The sequence below is a fragment of the Poromitra crassiceps genome (assembly GCF_964638095.1).
Source record: "Poromitra crassiceps genome assembly, contig: HAP1_SCAFFOLD_801, whole genome shotgun sequence".
In the NCBI taxonomy this organism is placed as follows: domain Eukaryota; kingdom Metazoa; phylum Chordata; class Actinopteri; order Beryciformes; family Melamphaidae; genus Poromitra; species Poromitra crassiceps.
In genome coordinates, this window is record NW_028151607.1 from 28,816 (window position 1) to 52,500 (window position 23,685).

The following is a 23,685-nucleotide window of genomic DNA, read 5'->3' on the forward strand; positions in this document are numbered from 1 at the left end:
GAATGAGTTAATACATTTGTCCCCCAAAGCACCATTGCTAACAATGTCCACATTAAAAAATGTTGAAGCAGCATTCGAGGAGAAACATGAACTCAGGAAGATGGCATGGCATGGAGCTTATGCACAGTGCCACATGCCATCCATTGCCTTTACACCTATTCTAAAATCATCTCGTTAATGTAACCCAGTAGAGAATTGGATTCATAATGTTGTTTTATTTATTATTTTTTTATTATTATTTTCTGATGAATATAACTGTGCTTCAAGTTATTCTTTTCAGATTTTGTTTTATTGACTTATAATGGTGTCACCCAAGTCACTCTGTGTAGACTGTGGGTTTACAAAAAATAAATAATATGAGGGAATATGGGGAATATGGGGGAATGAGTTAATACAGCTTTCTTCCTCAATAATGAAAAAAATGTCAGTCATCCTGTCCAGATCACGTTCTCTAGAGGCTGACCTAGGTACTGCAGCCTTCTGATAGAGTTGGAACGATTACAGGACACGCCCCTCTTAGCTGCTGCCGTGGTGACGACACGCCCCCTCAGATCAGAGAGTGGTGACGACACGCCCCCTCAGATCAGCGCACAGCCGAACATTCCAGACATTCCAGAACATTCCAGAGAGAGAACGTCAAAGCGAACGAGTTATCTCCGTCAGAAAACGAGTGAATTAAATCGAAATTATCATTGAAATCTGTCAACACTTGGAGTGTACCATCACAGGACACTTGTGTAAGCAGAAGAGTTGGATTGACCACGGTGTACGGGAGGTTGAGTTACTTTTCAAGACCTCATGGTGAGTAGTTGTGCTAACAGTGCTAAGTTAATTAATAGCAGGCTGCAGCGCGAGGTGCTATATGTGCTACTTTGAGATGATAATAGTGATTTTCATTGTCATTCTGTGAGTTTGACGGCATTGTTTGCTGCTGTGGTGTTCAGATCAGAGAGGGGAACAGAAGACCTGTGTGCCAGGAGTTATAGGCAACTTTTGGCGAGCGTCTTGGTGAGTTGTTGCAGTAAATGAGATGTGCTAAGTGGCTACTTGCTAACAACAAGGCTGGCTAACGTGACTTCAACATGTAGGCCTACAGCCAAAACGAGCTTTCAGTCCAGCTTTCCAATGTGACGTGTGACACTACTGTAATGTTAATGTGAAGCAACAGGTTTTATTCTGATGAGATTGTTAAGAATAAGTAAGCTCATTATTTTTCTTTTGATGCTTTATTTATTTATTTTTGTACGTTGTTGATGTTAAAAGATAATTTATTGTGTGCATTTGAAGTGCAATTTGCACAAGAATGTGAAAGACACATGTTTAGCTATGTCCATTATTTAATGGGAAACTTAAAGTTACACTGAACAGCTGACTTAACCTGCACCCTCAGAGCAGAGCCACAGTTCAGATCTCTGATACCACTTTCAGACAGACACAGTTCTGGTTCTGGTTCTGTTCTGGAGTCTCAGAACCGTGGTGCTTTCTGTCGAACCAGCCCGCGTTCACACCAGTTTAAGCCGAACCAAAGTGGGAGGACGTTATTCGGTAGTCCTTCTTCAGTTTGTTAAGTTTATTAATTATTTGGTCTGGCGTTCGAGTGAACCCAGCCTTGGCCATCTCTTCCGCAAGTTCGGCATATGACTTACTCTTTCTTTCTTGTACTGCTTTCTAGCTTTTCTTGAGATTCGGTAGATGCCCAAATCACCACTAAACATTTAGTTTCCTCAGGAGACCACTGCAAATTATTTTTCTCCATGTTGTCACTGCCTTCTTCTCCTTCCTGCTCGTTTTCACAACCTAGAATAAGACACGCCCACTGATGATGTCACGGTTCCCAAGGAAAAACCAACTATCTTTTGGTTCCGCTGAGAACCAACTTTTCAGGTTCCGAACCAATAATTTTTTCGGTCTGAACGCGCCTGCCGGTTCAAATTTGGGTTTGGAAACCAGAACCGGCACGGAGCCCTGCCGATGTGAAAGCCCTATGTGTGCTCTCTGTGCCCCCAGGTTTTTTTGGATGTTCCTCCATTTCAGGAAACATTTAGCACTCATTCTAAACAACGGAACCAGAAATGTAATAGTGGATTTCTGTGGATGACACATGTCAAATTGCATTATTGAACTGTTCTTCTCTCTGTGTGTCCTGAATTATGACCTGATACCAGCGCTTTAAAATATCTGGTTTTCTCACAAGACCATTCAATAAGACGCAATATAGGGTTCACAATTGGATACAAACAATGATGTGATAAATAGAAGTCCAATGCCAACAAAGTATGACACAAATCTTTCTAGTAGCAATGACATTGTCTTGCCTGAATGAAAACAATTGAACCCATTGATATCTGATGCAGCATTTGTGTGTGTATCCCTTTAAGACCACGAACCGCGTTAACGCGGTTCGCGGTCTTAAAGGGATACGCACACAAATGAGGGATATACACGCAAATGCTGCATCAGGTATCAATGGGTTAAAAATGCTATTACAAAGTCCAAATAGACTATGATTTGGATGGAAAGCTTATGAAACTGTGATGGGCCATCAATCTCGTTTGTGATTACTACCGGAGAATGAAACATCGCTAATATCACGATTCATTTATCCGATCGATATGTATTGTCATATTTCTGTATTGTGATATATAGAATTTTGATTCATCGTCGCATGCCTCATACACTTTTTGTGGAGCTGCTTGGGAGGCAAGACGAACTTCAGAGAAATCCAACATTAATATATCATCCTGTCTCCTCTCCACACACCATTATATTATTTAAATTTGTACAATTCAGCTACAGTGTGTGCGTGCGCGCGCGCGCGCGTGTGTGTGTGTGTCCCTATTGGCCTTGGTCTGCTCCTGCAAAAGTTAGACTTTGAGCATAGTTGCCAGTAAAACAGTGCTCAGGTCCAGCTATAGCAGCCGCTCTGTCCCACCAATGAGAGCTGACAGCGCTCTCACCAGCCTCACTAGATCAATGCAGACACCCAATTACAACCTTTTAACAAGGCCCTCCAGATGAAGAAAAAACCCTGCTCTGCCCTCAGTCTCTCTCGCTCTCTCTCCCTCTCTGTCTGTTTCTCTCTCTCTGTGTCTCTCTCTCTCTCCCTCTCTGTCTGTTTCTCTCTCTCTGTGTCTCTCTCTCTCTCTCTCTCTCTCTGTCTCTCTCTCTGTCTGTTTCTCTCTGTCTGTTTCTCTCTCTCTGTGTCTCTCTCTCTCCCTCTCTGTCTGTTTCTCTCTCTCTGTGTCTCTCTCTCTCTCTCTCTCTCTCTCTCTGTCTCTCTCTCCCTCTCTGTCTGTTTCTCTCTGTCTGTTTCTCTCTCTCTGTTTCTCTCCGTCTGTTTCTCTCTCTCTGTCTGTTTCTCTCTGTCTGTCTCTCTCCGTCTGTTTCTCTCTCTCTGTTTCTCTCTCTCTGTCTGTTTCTCTCTGTCTGTCTCTCTCTCCCTCTGCCTGTTTCTCTCTGTGTCTCTCTCCGTCTGTTTCTCTATGTCTGTTTCTGTCTGTCTCTCTGTCTGTTTATCTCTGTCTCTCTCTCTGTCTCTGCCTGTTTCTCTCCATCTGGTTCTCTCTGTCTGTGTCTCTGTCTGTTTCTCGCTGTCTCTCTCTCTTTCTCTGCCTGTTTCTCTCCGTCTGTTTCTCTCTGTCTGTTTCTCTGTCTGTTTCTCTCTGTCTCTCTCCCTCTCTGCCTGTTTCTCTCTCTCTGTGTGTCTCTCCGTCTGTTTCTCTCTGTCTGTTTCTCTCTGTCTGTTTCTCTGTCTGTTTCTCTCTGTCTCTCTGTCTCTCTCTCCCTCTCTGCCTGTTTCTCTCTGTCTCTCTCCGTCGGTTTCTCTCTGTCTGTTTCTGTCTCTCTGTCTGTCTCTCTTCGTCTGTTTCTCTCTGTCTGTTTCTGTCTCTCTGTTTCTCTCTGTCTCTCTCCCTCTCTGTTTCTCTCCCTCTCTCTCCTTCACATTGTGCTCTGTGTCTGTCTGGCTGAGGAAGCAGCATGAGCTTGGGAGCACAGTGTAATAAGATAGGCTCTGGGCTCTGTGTTTATCCGGTGGTGGCAGATAGAACTTAAATAGCATCTCTTTGTCTCCCTCAGGCCCCCCACTCTACCCCTCTTCCTCTTCCTCGCCTTCCTCCTTTCCTGTTTTCTCTCTCGCTCTCTCTTGCAAACACACTTTACTTTCATTTTCACTCTGACTCACTCAACAACTCCCTCTCTCTCATCTCTCTCTCCCACACACACACACACACACACACACACACACACACACACACACACACACACACACACACACACACACACACACACACACACACACACACACACACACATAAACACACACACCTCTTATTTCCCCCAGCAGCAGTTTGTCTTAACAGGTGGTCATTCAGATTCAAGGCTGCCGCTGCGAAAGAGATGTGGAGGGAGAGGAGACGGGAGAGATGGGGTGGAGGAGGTGCGGCAGGGGAGGGATGGGGTGATGGAGGTGCGTCAGGGGAGAGATGAGGGTGGAGGAGATGTGACAGAGGAGGTTGGCACCATTTTAAAGTGATAAGAAAGAGTGAATGTGCTCGGGGTTAGGGAGGTCACGATACTAGAATTTCTACTTTGATACCGATACCCAGGAAAATATCGATACTCGATACCACGGGAAGGGGGGGATGACGACACATCAAGAGGCATAAAAATAAAGTTAGACAGATGGACGGACAGACGCACACTTCTCCATAATCTAGACCTGATCAAACTTTGGCCAAAAACATGGCCGGCAGTCGTAGCTTCCATGTGGCTTTAAAGGAACACTCTGCCCATTTTCAACCAGCTTTGTATCATTAGAACATCAGTAGTATATCAGAAAACTGTAAACTGTTTTGAAGTCTGTCATTTAATTTGACAGTTATTGAGTGTTAAAGTGTGGACCAGTGACATCACAATGATGAATAGTTTGACAGTTATTGAGAGTTGATTTGAGTTAATGAGTTATTAATTTGAGTTAGTGTGGACCAGTGATGTCACTGGTCCACACTTTAACACTCAATAACTGTCAAATTAAATGACAGACTTAAAAACCGTTTACAGTTTTCTGATATACTACTGATGTTCTAATGATACAAAGCTGGTTGAAAATCGGCGGAGTGTTCCTTTAAGGTAGAGCTACTACATGTGATTGTGGAGAAGGATTGAGTCAACACGGTTCTCTTTTCCCCTGTGAAGCACCACAGCCCAAAACCTGGGAAAATGAGAACCGTGTTGACTCAATCTTTCTCCAAAATCACATTAAGCTTGGTAAGGTAAGAGCGCCATTAGCTCAGGAGGTAGAGCGGTCGCCGGGAAATTGTAATGTTCCCGGTTCGAGACTGGCTCCTCCTGGTAGCGTGTGGAAGTGTCCTTGAGCAAGACGCTGAACCCCTAACCGCTTTATTTAGTAAACGGCACAGCCGGCTAGAGTGAGACACTCAAGGCTGGCTCCATAGGGTCCCATTATAAAGTTACCCGTTTCCACCCAGTGACGCCGTTTGTTTACCAAAATGCTGATTGGCTGATCCCTTGCATAAATACAGTCCATTCATCATTTTGATATTCAACTTTTGTTTTGCCTTTTTAGAATTGAGTTTAAAAAATGTACCGTAGTCAGGAGTCAGGACCATATTTAACTTTGCTCAATTTCCCGCGGGAGGTGGCACCATGAAAGTCATTGGCAATCTAAAAAACAAACAAACACACATTTCAATTTCAGATAGTTAGACCTGCCCCCCCCCCCCCCCCCCCCCCCCCATAAGTTGTCTTTTTGGAGATCTGAGCATATAATCATCCGTCAGCGGCGATTTATATCAGCACTCCCCATTCCCAGATAACAGCTCCAGCATGAAAGCTACTTTTAGCTCAATGTAGGCTATAGATGGGAGAGACCATGAGAACGCTTTAGCTGCTAAAGCGTTCTCATGGTCTCCCCCATGGCCAAACTACGGCCCGCGGGCCAACTGTAAAAAAAAAAGTAAAAAAAAAAAAACGTTTTTCTGTTTCAAAGTTTAAAACGGAAAACTAAAACTAAAACGGGGGAAAAAAACGGAAAAACAAAAACATTAAGAAAAAGAAACTGAAAAACAAAAACAAAAAAACGGATTCCCCCCATTTCGTTTTTTCAATTTAAAACCATTGAAAATGGGTTATACTTGGGCACCCTGACATGAAAAATAAAAAAAATGAATTAATGTTTAATACTAATGTTATATTAAATTATCTCTGTCTTAACCTGTTGGCACAGGAAAAGAAAATTTGATAACATACAGAAATACCCATTGTAATAGGTGAGCGCATCAATAAACTATGTCATATATTTATTTAGGTAGAAATTCAATTTTTGATGGCACAAGGGTTTTCTGGTCCAATTTCTTTGCCGCGAAAACTGCCGCGCTTAATATTGTTTGGCCCGCGACTCCTTATATTTTTCTGTATGCGGCCCACAACCAAAAAAGTTTGGCCACCCCTGCTTTAGCATTTAGCCCAGTGTAGTGCAGCATGTACTGTACTGTGAGGTAATTGCACAGCGCGCCTGAGAACAGTCAGCTCAGTCTCTTTACAGTATTATGTCACATTATTGGTGCTGAAAGTTTAACGACACTGTTAAAAGGAGAGCCCGTTTTGAAGTTAATGTGCTCTGTTGTTGGAACTGCTGTTAGAGTGTGTGTGTGTGTGTGTGTGTGTGTGTGCGTGCGCGCGTGTGTGTGTGTGTGCGCGTGCGTGCGCGTGTTGTGCTGTATATCAGAGAGAGAATATGTGCCATGACACCATTTGTCTTAGAGGGTGTGTGTGTGTTTTACAAAGTCTGTCTCGATTTGTGTGTGTGTGTTTTTATACACAGCATTTATCTTTTATACATACGCCTGTTTGTGTTTTTATGTGACACTTCATATCCTCATCCATTTATCCCTTTTATCTGTCCTGGAGCTGTATTTACTGTATTGCTTTGTAGGCCTGTATATCATCTCCTCCTCCATGTCTTTGTAGGCCTGTATATCATCTCCTCCTCCATGTCTTTGTAGGCCTGTATATCATATTCCCTTCCTCGGTGTCTTTGGGCAGCAGGGTGGCGTAGCGAGAAGGCAGTGCGTCCCTCACCCGTGTTTCAAACCCCGCATGTTGCTACCCCGCTTCGCCCCTGAGCCAGATCACTGAATCGCCACACCAGCTCCCCTGCAGGAATCAATAGAGTATTGCAATAACATAAGAAAAAAAACTCTCTCTTTTAGGACAACTGGCATGTACTCCAGCGGTATATTTTTACATCCTACATCCGACATATTTGCGTACAAAATTGATCTACTGTAATTCCCTCTCCTCCTGGCAATTGTGATGCTAAATGTGCATCTGGCGCCCCCTCCTACGGCTTATTTTGAAGCTAAATGCATATTCATATCTCTCTCTCTCTCTCTCTCTCGTCCACCTTAGTTCTGGCCTGTTCCAAGTTTCAGTGTCTCTTTTCTTCCTCTGCCCGTCCTCTCTCCTGTTGTGTAAGACGGATAATGCCTGGACAATAGCTGTCCCGGAGGACGGTCGGTGGCCCGCGCGCTCATCCCCACCTCGGCGCACTCTCTCTGGGCAGGGCTGAGCTCGCTGAGCCCCCCGGGTCTGGCCGGGTGGAGGCTGGCTGATAAGTAGCCCGCGGGTCGCAGCGAGGACAACAGCACTGCGTCGGAGGCGGAGCTAATCCCCTTCGTGAAGTGATTGAACATTACCGAGGCGAATTATGAATCAAACCCCTTTTCTCTGGGAGGGAATTAAGTCGGCTGTGTGTGTGTGTGTGTGTGTGTGTGTGTGTGTGTGTGTGTGTGTTTGCGAGAGTGTGTATTTGTGCGTTTGTGTTTGTGAGCTGTGTTTCAGCAGTGTGAATGTGCGTGCGTCTGAATGTGTTGGTGTGTGTGTAGTGCCTAGATTACAGCGTGTGGTTGTTGAAGGGAGAGCACAGGGGAGTGTGTATGTGTGTACATGTCCACGACGTGTATATGTATATACTGGAGCTGAGAAAAAAGAAAAAAAAATCTCAATTGTAATATGAAATTCTGCAACGTCCAAATCGCAGAGGCTGCAATTAACTGTTTAAGAGAGGCCGCGGCATCTAAAATGGATTTCTAGGTGTACGTTGTTTTAGAGCAGCAGGTAATATTTGGTCCATGAATCATAGTACAATATCAAACCTTTCATCATACAGTACTAGTCAGTCCTGGCTGCACACTGTTTAAAAAAACAAAACAAAATCACTTTTCTTTAAACAATTTGAAAGTTCTAAAAAAGAATATGATAAAACTGTGATATGAACCATTCATCCCTGGTATCCTGTACATAGTACACTGTGTATCTGTGTTTGTTGGCCATGGAGAGCAGCTCCTGTACCTTGCTGTCCACCTCCTGCTCTCTTCTCTCTCTGTTCAGATTAGAGAGGGGAGGTACGGTGGTGCAGTGGTAAGCACTATCGCCTCACAGCTCGAAGGTCGTGGGTTCGATTCCCACCTGGGACGATGTGAACGCTGAAGGAATGCGTGCCCGTCCGCATGTCCTCGAGTGCCCACTGCCCGGGTGGGGTCGTCAAAAGGGCCTTTCTGTGTGGAGTTTGCATGTTCTCCCCGTGCCTCCCGGGGGTTTCCTTCATATAGGAACCCCCTTCGTCGTTAAGGGCGCCTGGTCAGAGGGAGGGGAATTGGTTGGAATAGCGTGAACCTCCCACGTGCTATGTCCTCCCGGTGAAGCTTCCTCTGTCAGGTGAAAAGAAGCGGCTCGCTGACTGCCCATGTCTCGGAGGAAGCATGGAGCCAGTCTCAGCTCTCCCCAGATCGGCAGAGGATGGAGTAGCAACCAGGATTGAGAAATCAAATGAGCACTAATGGGGGATAAAATGGGATAAAAAATCGGAAAAAAACATTAAAAAAAAACACACACAAAAAAAATCACTTTTCTTTAAACAATTTGAAAGTTCTAAAAAAGAATATGATAAAACTGTGATATGAACCATTCAGCCCTGGTATCCTGTACATAGTACACTGTGTATCTGTGTTTGTCCTGTACCTTGCTGTCCACCTCCTGCTCTCTTCTCTCTCCGTTCAGATTAGATGCTTGGCCCTCGGAACTCCTCCCCTTCTCGCTCTCATCAGCTCAAGAGACGCCATTAAAACAGAAATCCCAACCACACCGTTCAACCACACTGCACCGTTCAACCACACTGCACCGTTCCAACCACACTGCACCGTTCAACCACACTGCACCGTTCAACCACACTGCACCGTTCAACCACACTGCACCGTTCAACCACACTGCACCGTTCAACCACACTGCACCGTTCAACCACACTGCACCGTTCCAGCCACACTGCACCGTTCAACCACACTGCACCGTTCCAACCACACTGCACCGTTCAACCACACTGCACCGTTCAACCACACTGCACCGTTCCAGCCACACTGCACCGTTCCAACCACACTGCACCGTTCCAGCGTTTTCTCACCAGCCCAGCGCCAACACACAAAGACGGAGACCCCCTTAACCTCGCTGGCCCTTTCTCCGGCGAAGTGGCTCCGGCGACAGCTACTGTTCTCACGTTGTTATGACACCGTGATGCCACAAGAGGAGCTGTGTCAGAGTCACGTTGCTATGACACCGTGATGCCACAAGAGGAGCTGTGTCAGAGTCACGTTGCTATGACACCGTGATGCCACAAGAGGAGCTGTGTCAGAGTCACGTTGCTATGACACCGTGATGCCACAAGAGGAGCTGTGTCAGAGTCACGTTGCTATGACACCGTGATGCCACAAGAGGAGCTGTGTCAGAGTCACGTTGCTATGACACCGTGATGCCACAAGAGGAGCTGTGTCAGAGTCACGTTGCTATGACACCGTGATGCCACAAGAGGAGCTGTGTCAGAGCCGGAGGAACAACTTGAAGGATGTGACTGATGCCTGTGTTCTTCTTCTCCCTCGCTGCTCTTTGTTATCTGCTGCCACTGTCTCTCATCTCTGCGTGTCAACAAGCCTGAACAACTCAATTAATACATCATACAGACTGCAGATGCATGAGAGGATCCGAGGGAGGGAGGGAGGGAGGAGAGGAGGGGAGGAGGGAGGGAGGGAGGAGAGGAGGGAGGGAGGAGGAGGGAGGGAGGGAGATGCTTAGACTTTGGATGTCGCTTTAATGAAACGTCTCGCAGCAAAACAAAGGAAAAAGCAACTGAAAACACTGTAAAAACTCATCAAACCCCAAACCCACACAAGTCTGAATCAAGTGAATACATCATTGTTTCTATTACATCTATAGTCCTGGGCCTTGAGTATGTGGTCAAAGTTACTTTCCCTAGTAACAAATTACTTTTATTATGCAGTAATTTGTAAAGTTTTTTTTTTTTTTTTTTTTTTTTTGTAGAAGTAACTAGTAACTTGTAACTACAGTAACTTGCCTAACCATGCATACTGGTAGATATATATTTTCGTTGTACATTGCTACAGTATAACTTAAAGACCCCCTAAAGTCATGTTTCAAGATGTGTATAAAATACTTTGAATAAAGCAATTGTCTGATGGTTTTCCCCACAAAAAAAACATTAAATGATCTTGTTAAAATCCTTAAAATGACTTCCCCTCCTCCCTAATTTAAAAACCCAAAGCAACCAATCAGGGTTATCTAAAACATAACTAGCCAATCACAGCATACAACACGGGGCTTTCAACACATTCTCACTCGTGACAAAGTGACGAGGAGAGAGGTTTCCTGACCGATGTGCAGTACAGGATGAGCTGCGAGTGAGAATGTGTCAGGCCTTCAACTGCTGAATACTGGACAGGGATTGGCTCCAAGGTTCATCATGATGTCACGAATCTTGCTTGTTGAAAACGGCCTTTTCAGTGAGCTCTGAGGAACGTTCCACTTTCAGAAGATGATTGTGAAAACAGTCTTCTAGTGTCAAACTGCACAGACATCATTCAGCACAGTGAAGCTCAGACATCCAACTGCAGGAACAAGAAGAACAACTGATCGTTGCCTTTAGGAGGGTCTTTAAGAATGTTAAAGTGAGTCAGCAGCAGCGACGTTGCCTGTGCTACAGGGGCCCACTTCTGTGCCTCCTCTTCATAAATGAATTCTCCAGACTTATATGTTTTCCTCGTTAACACTTGAGAAGAACGTCAGTTGTGTGTGTGTGTAGCAGCCTAGACACAGAGTAAAACAGTTGTGTGTGTGTGTATAGCCTAGACACAGAGTAAAACAGTTGTGTGTGTGTAGCAGCCTAGACACAGAGTAAAACAGTTGTGTGTGTGTAGCAGCCTAGACACAGAGTAAAACAGTTGTGTGTGTGTGTATAGCCTAGACACAGAGTAAAACAGTTGTGTGTGTGTAGCAGCCTAGACACAGAGTAAAACAGTTGTGTGTGTGTAGCAGCCTAGACACAGAGTAAAACAGTTGTGTGTGTGTGTATAGCCTAGACACAGAGTAAAACAGTTGTGTGTGTGTAGCAGCCTAGACACAGAGTAAAACAGTTGTGTGTGTGTAGCAGCCTAGACACAGAGTAAAACAGTTGTGTGTGTGTAGCAGCCTAGACACAGAGTAAAACAGTTGTGTGTGTGTGTATAGCCTAGACACAGAGTAAAACAGTTGTGTGTGTGTAGCAGCCTAGACACAGAGTAAAACAGTTGTGTGTGTGTAGCAGCCTAGACACAGAGTAAAACAGTTGTGTGTGTGTAGCAGCCTAGACACAGAGTAAAACAGTTGTGTGTGTGTGTAGCAGCCTAGACACAGAGTAAAACAGTTGTGTGTGTGTAGCAGCCTAGACACAGAGTAAAACAGTTGTGTGTGTGTGTAGCAGCCTAGACACAGAGTAAAACAGTTGTGTGTGTAGCAGCCTAGACACAGAGTAAAACAGTTGTGTGTGTGTAGCAGCCTAGACACAGAGTAAAACAGTTGTGTGTGTGTAGCAGCCTAGACACAGAGTAACAAACTCTCTGCTGTGAAAGCTCCTTCAAATTCCTCCCCAGCACAGCGGCTCCCAGACTTTGTAAAAGACGCTGTGTCTCCTCTCCTCTCCGCTCGGCTCTGGGCACAATGTGGCCGACGCAGCGCACACTGTTATTATTCTGTGTGAATCATCATCATGTCGTCTGGCTGGGATCATATTGTGCTTTTTCATTTGGCGTCTCTTCATGATGAAAGCCAGCCCGGCCCCGTTGTGTGCGTTTGTCCAGAGAGAAGTGGGTCCGGGGCCAGAACGACAGAAGTAGCGTGACTCCGCCCGCATATTATATCCCCCCCCCCTCTCTGCCTATAATGAGGGGCAATTATTTATGAAATGACCTTTGAAATGGGTGTTTAGCGGCGAATGTGTGTCAGGGATATTAGTCAGAGCCATGGGTAGAGAGAGAGAGAGAGAGAGAGAGAGAAATGAGTGTAACGCTCTATCTCTCTGTTCAGTGACCCTTCCTCTCTCCCTTCTGCTTTTCTTTGCTCAACTTTTTTCGGCCTCTCTCTCTCTCTCTCTCTCTCCCTCCCCCTCTCTCTCTCTCTCTCCCTCCCCCTCTCTCCCCCTCTCCCCCTCTCTCTCTCTCTCTCTCCCCCTCTCTCTCTCTCCCCCCCCCCCTCTCTCTCTCTCTCTCTCTCTGTCAGGATCGGGGTTAGACGTGTGGATCTAATCGCGGGTAGTTGATGACCACGGGAAACTTGGTAGGTCTGGAGAAGCTGGGGTGTTGTGGAACTTGGTAGCTTGATAGGCTGGGGGCTGCACTGTTCGAGGTTTTGGGAACGGTTTGCAGAGGTTGACCTGATATTAGTTTAGGTTATGAATCACTGGCCAGAGCCTGCCGGAACAGGCCTTTATAGATCTGAGCATGACACCACCTGTGCTATGACATCATACCGTTTGTGACATCATCAGAGACATGACATCACCTGTGCTATGACATCACTAGCGAAACGCATGAAAGACACTTATGAACCATGACATCATCAGTGATCGACGACATCATAGTCGGAATGAGACGTCAAAGTAGGAATGGTGACGTCATCCTAACACTCTCCCCCTCTCTCTCTCTCCCCCCCCCCCCCTCTCTCTCTCTCTCTCTCTCTCCCCCTCTCTCTCTCTCTCCCTCTCTCTCTCTCTCTCTCTCTCCCTCTCTCCCTCTCTCTCTCTCTCTCTCTCCCCCTCTCTCTCTCTCTCTCTCCCCTCTCTCTCTCTCTCTCTCTCTCTCTCCCCCTCTCTCTCTCTGTGCTCTCTCGCCCCTCTGAACGCCCGTTAGCCCTGGCTAACTAGCCCAGCGATCACAGGGCTTATGTATTCCGCGTGCATGCATTTCTCTCTTCCCCCTTGCCTCTTTCATAAACACCCCTCTCATCATCATCATCATCGTCATCGTCGTCTCTTCCTCCTCACTTGTCTCTCCAGTCCCCACCACCACCACCACCCTTGCCTCTCCCAGGCTAATAATCTCCTCCAACACCACGCCTCTCTATGTTATCAGCGAGCCACAGAACCTCTCGGCGGCGTTAACCCAGAAACAATACTAAGTGTTTAGTAAAAAGGGGTCTCCCTGGTCGGGTTCTGTAAGGCTTCTCTGGGCTCCGGCCAAGGTGCTCCACGTCTTCCTATTCAAATGGAGCAGCAGAAGAAGAAAGAATGCGTATCCACTCTTTTGCCCTCGGAGGCTGTTTGTGTTTGTAATAGAACGTCTTTGTTCATGTAACCTTGTGTTGTCGTCGTTTCTCTTCCCTCCTCCTCCCCCAGAGGGCGATGGACATGTTGCTCGTTGGCACTGAGGGAAACCATTGCAAATACTTGTCAAATGTTATTAAAAGAGGAAAACGTCCTGACGTTCAAATGAAAGAAGATGAAAAGAACTCGCAGACTGTCTCGAAACGGAGTAATGCAAACTAGAGGCTTACTGATGCAAGAAGGGAAGAAGCCTATTTATTTCCATAACGTGCTCGAGTGCAAAATATGTTCTAGAATAACAACATGAAGTGTTAAAAGAACATCTTTCAATTTACACCATCTTCAACAACAAACACACTACCGTAAATTCCGGACTATAAGCCGCACCTTTTTTCCCGTTTTTTGGCCTTTTTTGGCCCCTGCGGCTTATATAACGGTGCGGCTTATCTATGGATTTTTTCCAAAAAAAAAAAAAAAAAAAAAAAAAAAAATCTCTCTTTTTTAGCACTCTTTCTAACTATAAAGCCACTTCTGTTTTAATTTCCTCTCTTGCCCTCTTTTCACCACACTGTATGACACTGTATGACACTGTATGACACTGTATGACACTGTGTGCACTGTAAATAACAACACAGGTGGTGTTGTGTTATGTTGTTTTGTTGAAATGTTAATAAATGGGAGCATTACATATGGTAATTAAACATTAAAACACAATAAAAAAAAAAATAAAATAAAAAAAAATACCATTAAAACACCCGCGGCTTATAGTCCGGTGCGGCTTATATAAGAAAAAAATAGTCAACTTTGAAGGTGCGGCTTATACACCGGTGCGCCTTATAGTCCGGAATTTACGGTACTTGTTTTCTCACTTTCTTTACGGTGTGGGAATTGATGCACTCAAGACGTGTCATTATGCTGCGTTTATTACTGTTCTGTAAGACTGTGTGAAAAGCCAGTTCATCAATGCTGTTGTTGTGTTATTCTAAAACTCTGTTAGTGTTCAAAGAAAGATACTAAATCCTCCTTCCATTTTGGCACCATCACAGCCAGTAGCCTCCCTGTCAGAGCGTGAGTCAGTTGGAATGCAGGTCTTGAGTCATCCCATGCAATTTGCAGGTCTTCAGATGAGTCATATTGTGTAGGCTTCTCCACCTCAAGGTCTTCAGATGAGATCATATTGTGTAGGCTTCTCCACCTCCAGGTCTTCAGATGAGTCATATTGTGTAGGCTTCTCCACCTCCAGGTCTTCAGATGAGTCATATTGTGTAGGCTTCTCCACCTCCAGGTCTTCAGATGAGTCATATTGTGTAGGCTTCTCCACCTCCAGGTCTTCAGATGAGTCATATTGTGTAGGCTTCTCCATGCTGCTCTGCAGGTCTTCAGATGAGTCATATTGTGTAGGCTTCTCCATGCTGCTCTGCAGGTCTTCAGATGAGTCATATTGTGTAGGTTTCTCCACCTCCAGGTCTTCAGATGAGTCATATTGTGTAGGTTTCTCTACCTCCAGGTCTTCAGATGAGTCATATTGTGTAGGCTTCTCCACCTCCAGGTCTTCAGATGAGTCATATTGTGTAGGCTTCTCCACCTCCAGGTCTTCAGATGAGTCATATTGTGTAGGCTTCTCCACCTCCAGGTCTTCAGATGAGTCATATTGTGTAGGCTTCTCCACCTCCAGGTCTTCAGATGAGTCATATTGTGTAGGCTTCTCCACCTCCAGGTCTTCAGATGAGTCATATTGTGTAGGCTTCTCCATGCTGCTCTGCAGGTCTTCAGATGAGTCATATTGTGTAGGCTTCTCCACGCTGCTCTGAACAACGCAGTTCTTCATGTCAGTGTGGTGGTGTGAAGATCAGGCCAAATATTTCACTCTTTTGTCCGGGTAGTGTAGCGGTAGATTCCCTGCCTCCTACCGACACGAGGGTCGCAGGTTCGCGCCCCCGTGTTACCTCCGGCTTGGTCGGGCGTCCATATACAGGCACGATTGGCTTTGTGTCTGCGGGTGGGAAGCCGGATTGGGGGTATATGTGTCCTGGTCGCTGCAGTAGCGCCTCTCTCTGGTCGGTCGGGGGGGCGCCTGGTCGCCGGGGTGGAAGGGAACTGGTGGGAATAACGTGATCCTCCCACGTGCTTACGACGTCCTGCCGGTGAAGCTCCTCCGCTGTCAGGTGAAAAGAATCGGCTGCGGCAACTGCGCATGTGTCGGAGGAAGCATGGTGCTAGTCTACGGCTCTCCCCAGATCGGCAGAGGGCGGAGCAGCAGGGGGGAATTTGCCAAGTACAATTGGGGAGAAGAATGGGGGGCGGGGACGACAGAGAGAATACTAAAATGGCTTGGATGGATGCGAGAGGTTGACTTGTTTACTTGTTTACTGCGTGTCATGTGGGTTAGGTTTGAGAGTTCTTACAAGGCTGCTGAAGTGGTTCAAAGTTGAATTAGAAAAACAAATTAAAGTGCTGGAACAGAAAAGTAGTGCTTTTCAAGGATGTTAACACAAGTCAGAGGAGGAGGAGGAGGAGGAGGAGGTGCTGCTCTCCAAGGTGCTGAAGAAACGCTTTTGTCTGCTTGTTCAGACGTCGCAGTGCCTCAAGGCTGTGGCTGTTGGGAACAGCCAACATGAAAGCCTGAAACCTGCTGCGTGAGACGCGAGGGGAGGCGGGGAGGAGAGAGTTTGACTGAAAGTTCTTCTAAGGAGAGCGGCTTTGAAAAACACGGGGGAGGTTTAATAGCACAGCTGATAATGCAAATTGCCATATGTCTCTACAGATGTTGATTTTACATTGTAGATTAAGATTAATGCGTCGATGATGGATTTGGTGTATAGTGTGCCTGCCGCATACCACTGAGTGCAGGTAGTTTCAGCCGTGCAGTCTGATTGGTCAAGGACATAACTGACGAGCCGTGCCTTCTGGGTTGCTATGGCCAGAGAACTACTTTGAGAAAAGTCTTTGCACACCCATTACTGAGAATATGCCTACTTTGTAAGATGGGTACTTTGTAAGGCCACTTCCAAAATAAACAAGAGATATACTATAAAAAAAAAATTTTTTTTCTGGCAATGTTTACGTTCGTCCTTTTATTTTAGCAGCTTCATCTGTGAAAGGAGAACGTCACCGAAAAACAATGTTGAGTTATTTTGCACATGATTCAGATCCCACACATATCCGAAAGCATTTTTGCAGCCATTCATTTAGTTTGACAGTTATTATATAGAGTTGATTTGAGTTCAGTCGTGGACCAGTTGACCAAATCAACTCTCAATAAAAACTAAATGCCTGTTTTCAGATATGTGTGAGATCATGTGCCAAATAAATCACCATTGTTTCTCGGTGGAGTTCTTCTTTAACCCATTGATACCTGATGCAGCATTTGCGTGTATATCCCTCATTTGTGTGTGTATCCCTTTAAGACCGCGAACCGCGTTAACGCGGTTCGCGGTCTTAAAGGGATACACACAAATGCTGCATCAGGTATCAATGGGTTAAGCTGGAGTCCAGTGAGCTTTTCCACCGCTGCAGCACTGCTCCTGATCTGCACTACTTCTCGTGTCGCTGTCCCAGGTCCTGAAAGCAGACACATGGCTCACTGCTGCCTCTCTTGTCCACGGTGCTGAAAAGAAAAGTGATGGAACAAACACCTTGTTCTCTTGTCGCTTTGCCTGCAGTGTGAGAAAGAGAACCTTGTCTCAGCTTGTTCTGAAAACCCTGTGGGCTTGGTTTCTCTCGTGTGTGTGTGTGTGTGTGTGTGTGTGTGTGTGTGTGTGTGTGTCTTTTTTTCCACTCTTAGCAGAAGTTATACTTTGACCTGCTTATTTCCTCAACAGATGGTAGGAGACGTTGTCTCCCTCAACATTGCCTCTCTTTCAGTTTTTTTTTGTCATTATCCCAAATCTAAAATGTGGTGTCTTGCTTGCTTTGAGCGGAGTTAAGGTCCTTACACATCGGGAGCGTTTTTTTTCGTGCGATTAATTATATTATTTCAATAATAATAATCAATAATATTTTCCGAACCTATATCAGTCAATGCAAGCGTTGATGCGGCGTTGATTTTCTCGAACCACGGTCGATTTTTCAGAAATTCGCTTTCCCGACGTGTACACATGTGTGGCTGTGATTGACAGGTGGGTCAAAACTCGCATGGCAATTTCGTGCCGTATATTATTCGCATCGCTCTTGATGTGTAAGGACCTTAAGTCTTGCAGATATAAGGCTCACTCTTTCTTTTTCCTCCGTGTGAACACATCTTGACCTGCCGTCTTGTCTTGTCGAGATGCAACAGAGTCGCACCGCTGAGCCGCTGATTCATACTGACAAGATAACGAAGCAGGCAAAGCAAAGTGTCCTCAGCTGACCTCTGACCTTGTCTTTCTCTCTCCACAGTGGTGCTGCTGAATTCTAAAGAGACTCAGGCAGAGCTGGGCTGGACATCATACCCCCCCAATGGAGTGAGTGTGCCTACTTGCTGTTTTCACTGTGTGTGTGTGTGTGTGTGTGTGTGTGTGTACGTACGTGTGTGTGTGTGTACTTTTCTTTCTTTTCTCTACGCCCATCACCCCCCTTCCCATATCTTCCTCCTCTCTCCTCTCTCTCTCTCTCGCTCTCTCTCTGTTTCTCCAGTCGGGGAGTTCGTCATTATCATTAATCGATGGGCCTAGGATACCGCAGCGCCCAAAGCAGCCACACGGATCTGCTGCCACAGATAAATGGGCCCCGCCTCCCCAGCGATCGATTTGGCTTGTAAAAACCTCCGTGCTAAAAGTTATGACTGCAAGAGAAATGCCAAAGCGGGGGCGCTTTCAAAAAAAAAGAATCTGCCCCGTGCCAAAGCAGTTTGTCACCCACTTTCCACCTGGAGTTAAACCCCCACCCACCACCCCCAATGCACGCACACACACACACACACAGACACACACACACACACACACACACACACACACACACACACACACACACGTTCAATATAGATATGCGTTGTGAGTCGTGTGCGTACACACACACATACAGTACTGCGTGTGTGTGTGTGTGTCTGTGTGTGTGTGTGTGTGTGTGTGTGTGTGTGTGTGTTTGTGTAAGCGAGCGCATTGAATCAGTGTCAGTGAGCAGAGGCGGCTGGTGGACCACATGCAAAGCTGTAAATTCAGGATCAATAGACTTCTGTGATTCACCTACGAACTCCGATAGAGGCGGCCAGGAGGCCAGGACAAAACACACATTTAGTCACTTTGACAATGCTGTCGTTTATCACACCAACATCACACATCACCTATTCTCACCATCCAGCTCTGTGTGTGGTGTCAGAGAGAGAGAGAGAGAGAGAGAGAGAGAGAGAGAGAGAGAGAGAGAGAGAGAGAGAGAGTTAGGGCGCAACTCACTTGCAAGTCTGTCAAGTCACAGAGTGTCTGAATAATTCAAATGATGAAGTCATAATCAGTCATCCATCAAAAGGCTCTGGTACATTTTTACATGTTTAACTGACCAGAGTGATTTACACTGAGTGCAACAGAATACATTTAAAATCCTACATCACCAATTTACAAGCTACCAATAGTAAGAGGTGCACGTTTCATAGTGTCGTAGTGTCATAGTGTCGTAGTGTCATAGTGTCGTAGTTCTGCGACGATGTCTGTGATCCTAGAATGAGCAGCAGAGGAGAGCAGAGCGTGAGACACAGCAACACCAAAGTGGTGGACCATCGTTCATCTGGCCTCTAACTGCCTCGGTCCACACATCTATTGATCCCCAATAATCCGATCAAAGCGCTTCATTCCGTCGGCGTGTTAAGGTCAATATTACACCCAACTCTGTTTTCACAGCTCATCCACACGGCGGATCCTGATCAATACAGGCGTTTACTAGTCAATGTTTCAGTCCCAGTCGATCAGGCGTTTACAGCCAGGTCGTCGTTGGGTAAACTAAAGATCAGGCGTTTACAGCCAGGTCGTCGTTGGGTAAACTAAAGATCAGGCGTTTACAGCCAGGTCGTCGTTGGGTAAACTAAAGATCAGGCGTTTACAGCCAGGTCGTCGTTGGGTAAACTAAAGATCAGGCGTTTACAGCCAGGTCGTCGTTGGGTAAACTAAAGATCAGGCGTTTACAGCCAGGTCGTCGTTGGGTAAACTAAAGATCAGGCGTTTACAGCCAGGTCGTCGTTGGGTAAACTAAAGATCAGGCGTTTACAGCCAGGTCGTCGTTGGGTAAACTAAAGATCAGGCGTTTACAGCCAGGTCGTCGTTGGGTAAACTAAAGATCAGGCGTTTACAGCCAGGTCGTCGTTGGGTAAACTAAAGATCAGGCGTTTACAGCCAGGTCGTCGTTGGGTAAACTAAAGATCAGGCGTTTACAGCCAGGTCGTCGTTGGGTAAACTAAAGATCAGGCGTTTACAGCCAGGTCGTCGTTGGGTAAACTAAAGATCAGGCGTTTACAGCCAGGTCGTCGTTGGGTAAACTAAAGATCAGGCGTTTACAGCCAGGTCGTCGTTGGGTAAACTAAAGCCGTGGTTATGAAGGCCTTCTCCACGCTGATGCTCCTCCACCCTACATTCATCCCACGGAGGTTTCTCTGTGCTTTTCTAAACCGCTCCTCGTGGCCGTGGATTAAAGGAACACTCCGCCCATTTTCAACCAGCTTTGTATCATTAGAACATCAGTAGTATATCAGAAAACTGAAAACTGTTTTGAAGTCTGTCATTTAATTTGACAGTTATTGAGTGTTAAATTGTGGACCAGTGTCATCACTGGTCCACACTAACTCAAATTTATAACTCAAATCAACTCTCAATAACTGTCAAACTAGATGAATGGTTTGACAGAGTTGATTTGAGTTAAAGGTCCCAATTCGTGCAGCTGTAACCTCTTAAAAACGTGTGTCTCTGGTCCATAAAACATGATTCTGGATTAATTTGTCGAAAATATAGCAACCCCGTTTGTTGTGACGGAGTTGTCACTTCCTCATCTGGTCGCTTCCCAAGAATGGTCTGTTTCTATAATATATTCAGAACTATCAGTTCCCATTGGCCGCTGAGGGAGAGCCCGCCCCAGGCTCCCAGCGGCCAATCAGATTAGCGTCTGTGGACCAGCACGCTGGGTTGTGTCCACAACTAACGCTATCGCTAGAGGACATCTCAAAATGCCTAGACTTACCGAATGCACCTCTGCAGTTGCTGGATCACGTACAGTTGGCGTCGCTCCAGCTAGAAGTGTTAATTTTGTGGCTATAGACAAAATGGTGCAGGTAGCTTGTGTGAGAGAGACCCGCGCAGTATGCGTGAGGAAGCTAGTGACGTCCCGATCCCCCTCTGGGCAAACGAAGCGTTTGGGGGTGTGGCTTGAAGGAGACTGCAGGGGGACGCTGGATAGGGACAAATCCAACTGTGGCAGTTCTGAGCTTGTGACCACTCATTACAGGGAGGGATGACAGCAGTATATATGCATTTACAAGTAAAAACAGCTTTTGCACGGAATGGGACCTTTAATGAGTTATTAATTTGAGTTAGTGTGGACCAGTGATGTCACTGGTCCACACTTTAACACTCAATAACTGTCAAATTAAATGACAGACTTTACTCAAAACCGTTTACAGTTTTCTGATATACTACTGATGTTCTAATGATACAAAGCTGGTTGAAAATGGGCGGAGTGTTCCTTTAACAGCATAGTACCACTGTAGCCATTTCCAAATCGCAGAGTGTGCAGTTACGAAAGAGAGGAGCGTCCAAAATGGACTAATAAAGAAGGTGTCTTTGGTCCATGAATTAAGTACGTGTAAGTAAGTGCAGTATTGGTAAGAAAAAAAAATCATACTCAAACTCAGCAAATGCTGCAAACTGACATCCCCCCAAAACATCACTTTTCTTTTTTAAAGTTCAAAAACAAATCTATGAGAAGAAAAACTTGAATCGCTGTTTAAATTACAATATTCGGGAAAAAAAACAATTTCAATTTTCTGACATCTCTTTCAGTCGTCTGAATGGATGGGATGAGGCAGCAGAAGCTGCCAGAGCTGAATCTAAATCCTAATAAATTGTCCCCACGGACCATTTTAGATCCAGACCAATAGTTTGAGAAGCAGCACTCAAGGCTGTGCAGGATGACTGGATGTTATTTTCTCTGTGACCATATTAGAGATTCATGATGCCAGTGTGTTTGTCAGACACCCATCAGATGATGTCATTAGGCTGTTTGTCTGTTTTTCTGTCTTTTATTTATTGATCTCACTTCCTGTGTTACCTCCCACTTATCTAACTTCCTGTGTTACCTCCCACTTATCTCACTTCCTGTGTTACCTCCCACTTATCTCACTTCCTGTGTTACCTCCCACTTATCTCACTTCCTGTGTTACCTCCCACTTATCTAACTTCCTGTGTTACCTCCCACTCACCTCATATCACTCTCTGCTCCCTTTGCACTCCTCCATATTATCCCTCCTCTCCCGGCTGTCTCTTCCTCCACACTATTCTGACCTGCCATCACCCCAACCTTCTTCTTCTTCTAATTCTTCCTTCTTCTTCTTCTTCTTCTCCTCCTCCTCCTCCTCCTCCTCCTCCTCCTCCTCCTCCTCATCCACGCCCCCTCATGCAGTGGGAGGAGATAAGCGGCGTGGACGAGAAGTACAAGCCCATCCGCACGTACCAGGTGTGCAACGTGATGGAGCCGACGCAGCAGAACAACTGGCTGCAGACGGGCTGGGTGTCGCGGCGCGGCGGCCAGCGCATCTTCGTGGAGCTGCAGTTCACGCTGCGCGACTGCAACAGCATCCCGGGCGTGGCGGGCACCTGCAAGGAGACCTTCAACCTGCTGTACGCCGAGTCGGACCGCGACCTGCTGGGCGTGACGCGGGAGGACCGCTACACCAAGATCGACACCATCGCCGCCGACGAGAGCTTCACGCAGGGCGACCTGGGCGAGCGCAAGATGAAGCTGAACACGGAGGTGCGCGAGATCGGCCACCTCAACCGCAAGGGCTTCCACCTGGCCTTCCAGGACGTGGGCGCCTGCGTGGCCCTGGTGGCGGTGCGCGTGTACTACAAGCGCTGCCTGGCCACGGTGCAGAACCTGGCCGTGTTCCCCGACACGGTGGCGGAGGCGGCCTTCGCCACGCTGGTGGAGGTGCGCGGCGCCTGCGTCAACAACTCGGAAGTGGACGCCGACAGCCCTCCCAGGATGCACTGCAGCGCCGAGGGGGAGTGGCTGGTGCCCATCGGGAAGTGCAGCTGCAGCGCCGGCTACGAGGAGGGCCACAGCAGCTGTGAAGGTAGGAGGCGGAGGGCGGGCGGGACGTACGGGCGGAAGACTAAAAATAGAGTTGTAACAGCTGTGAAGGAAGGGGGGAGGGGCTGAGGAATGAATTGATGATTGAAAGCAGCTATGAAGGAAGGAGAGAGAGAGAGGGAGGATGGCTTTGTGATTTGATTCCATGTTATTTAGGCTGAAAGTACGGTTGATGTTGAAATAGCTTAAAGGAGAATTTCGGTTTTTTTTAACCTGGAGCCATTTCCTGGCATTAATTATGAATTGGCCACTCACCTAGCGATGTCTGCAGCGTTTCTGGGCGTCCTAGCGTTGTTTTGAGATCAATATCGTCCAAGTCAGTGTAAAAAGGAGTTGATTTGGGGCCAAGTGGTAGCCTGTATTTCCTGCATCTAAATAGCTATTTTTCTTCCCGTTTTCGCCACATATCGCCATAATCAGATCCGTCAACATCCAGCCGAGTGTTATTTCACCCCAGGCTGTTTCCTGGACTGCACACGGATCAAATTACCTCAAACGTGATCTAGGTCACCAAGTCTCGTGAAGTCCCGCGATACTTTCCTGTCGACTGGCCAAATACAGGCAGGACGCTTTGCGGTCGTGGTTTTAGCGTAACCTATGTGGGGTTTGGCGTAACCTATGTGGGATTCGAAATAACGAAGGTTATGCCAAACCCCACATAGGTTACGCCAAACCCCACATAGGTTACGCTAAAACCACGACCGCAAAGCGTCCTGCCTGTATTTGGCCAGTCGACAGGAAAGTATCGCGGGACTTCACGA

General features: G+C 46.4%; 1 protein-coding gene across 1 annotated transcript; it reads left to right on the forward strand.

Moving 5' to 3' along the window:
• Window positions 1-17,927: 17,927 nt before the first annotated feature.
• LOC310771557 (ephrin type-A receptor 10-like) lies at window positions 17,928-22,907 on the forward strand (the record flags this gene model as incomplete). The annotated part of the gene is made up of 3 exons (XM_083664144.1): window positions 17,928-17,994; window positions 18,038-18,102; window positions 22,235-22,907. Coding segments are annotated over 3 exons (805 nt in total), but the record flags the coding sequence as incomplete, so codon positions are not given.
• Window positions 22,908-23,685: the final 778 nt, after the last annotated feature.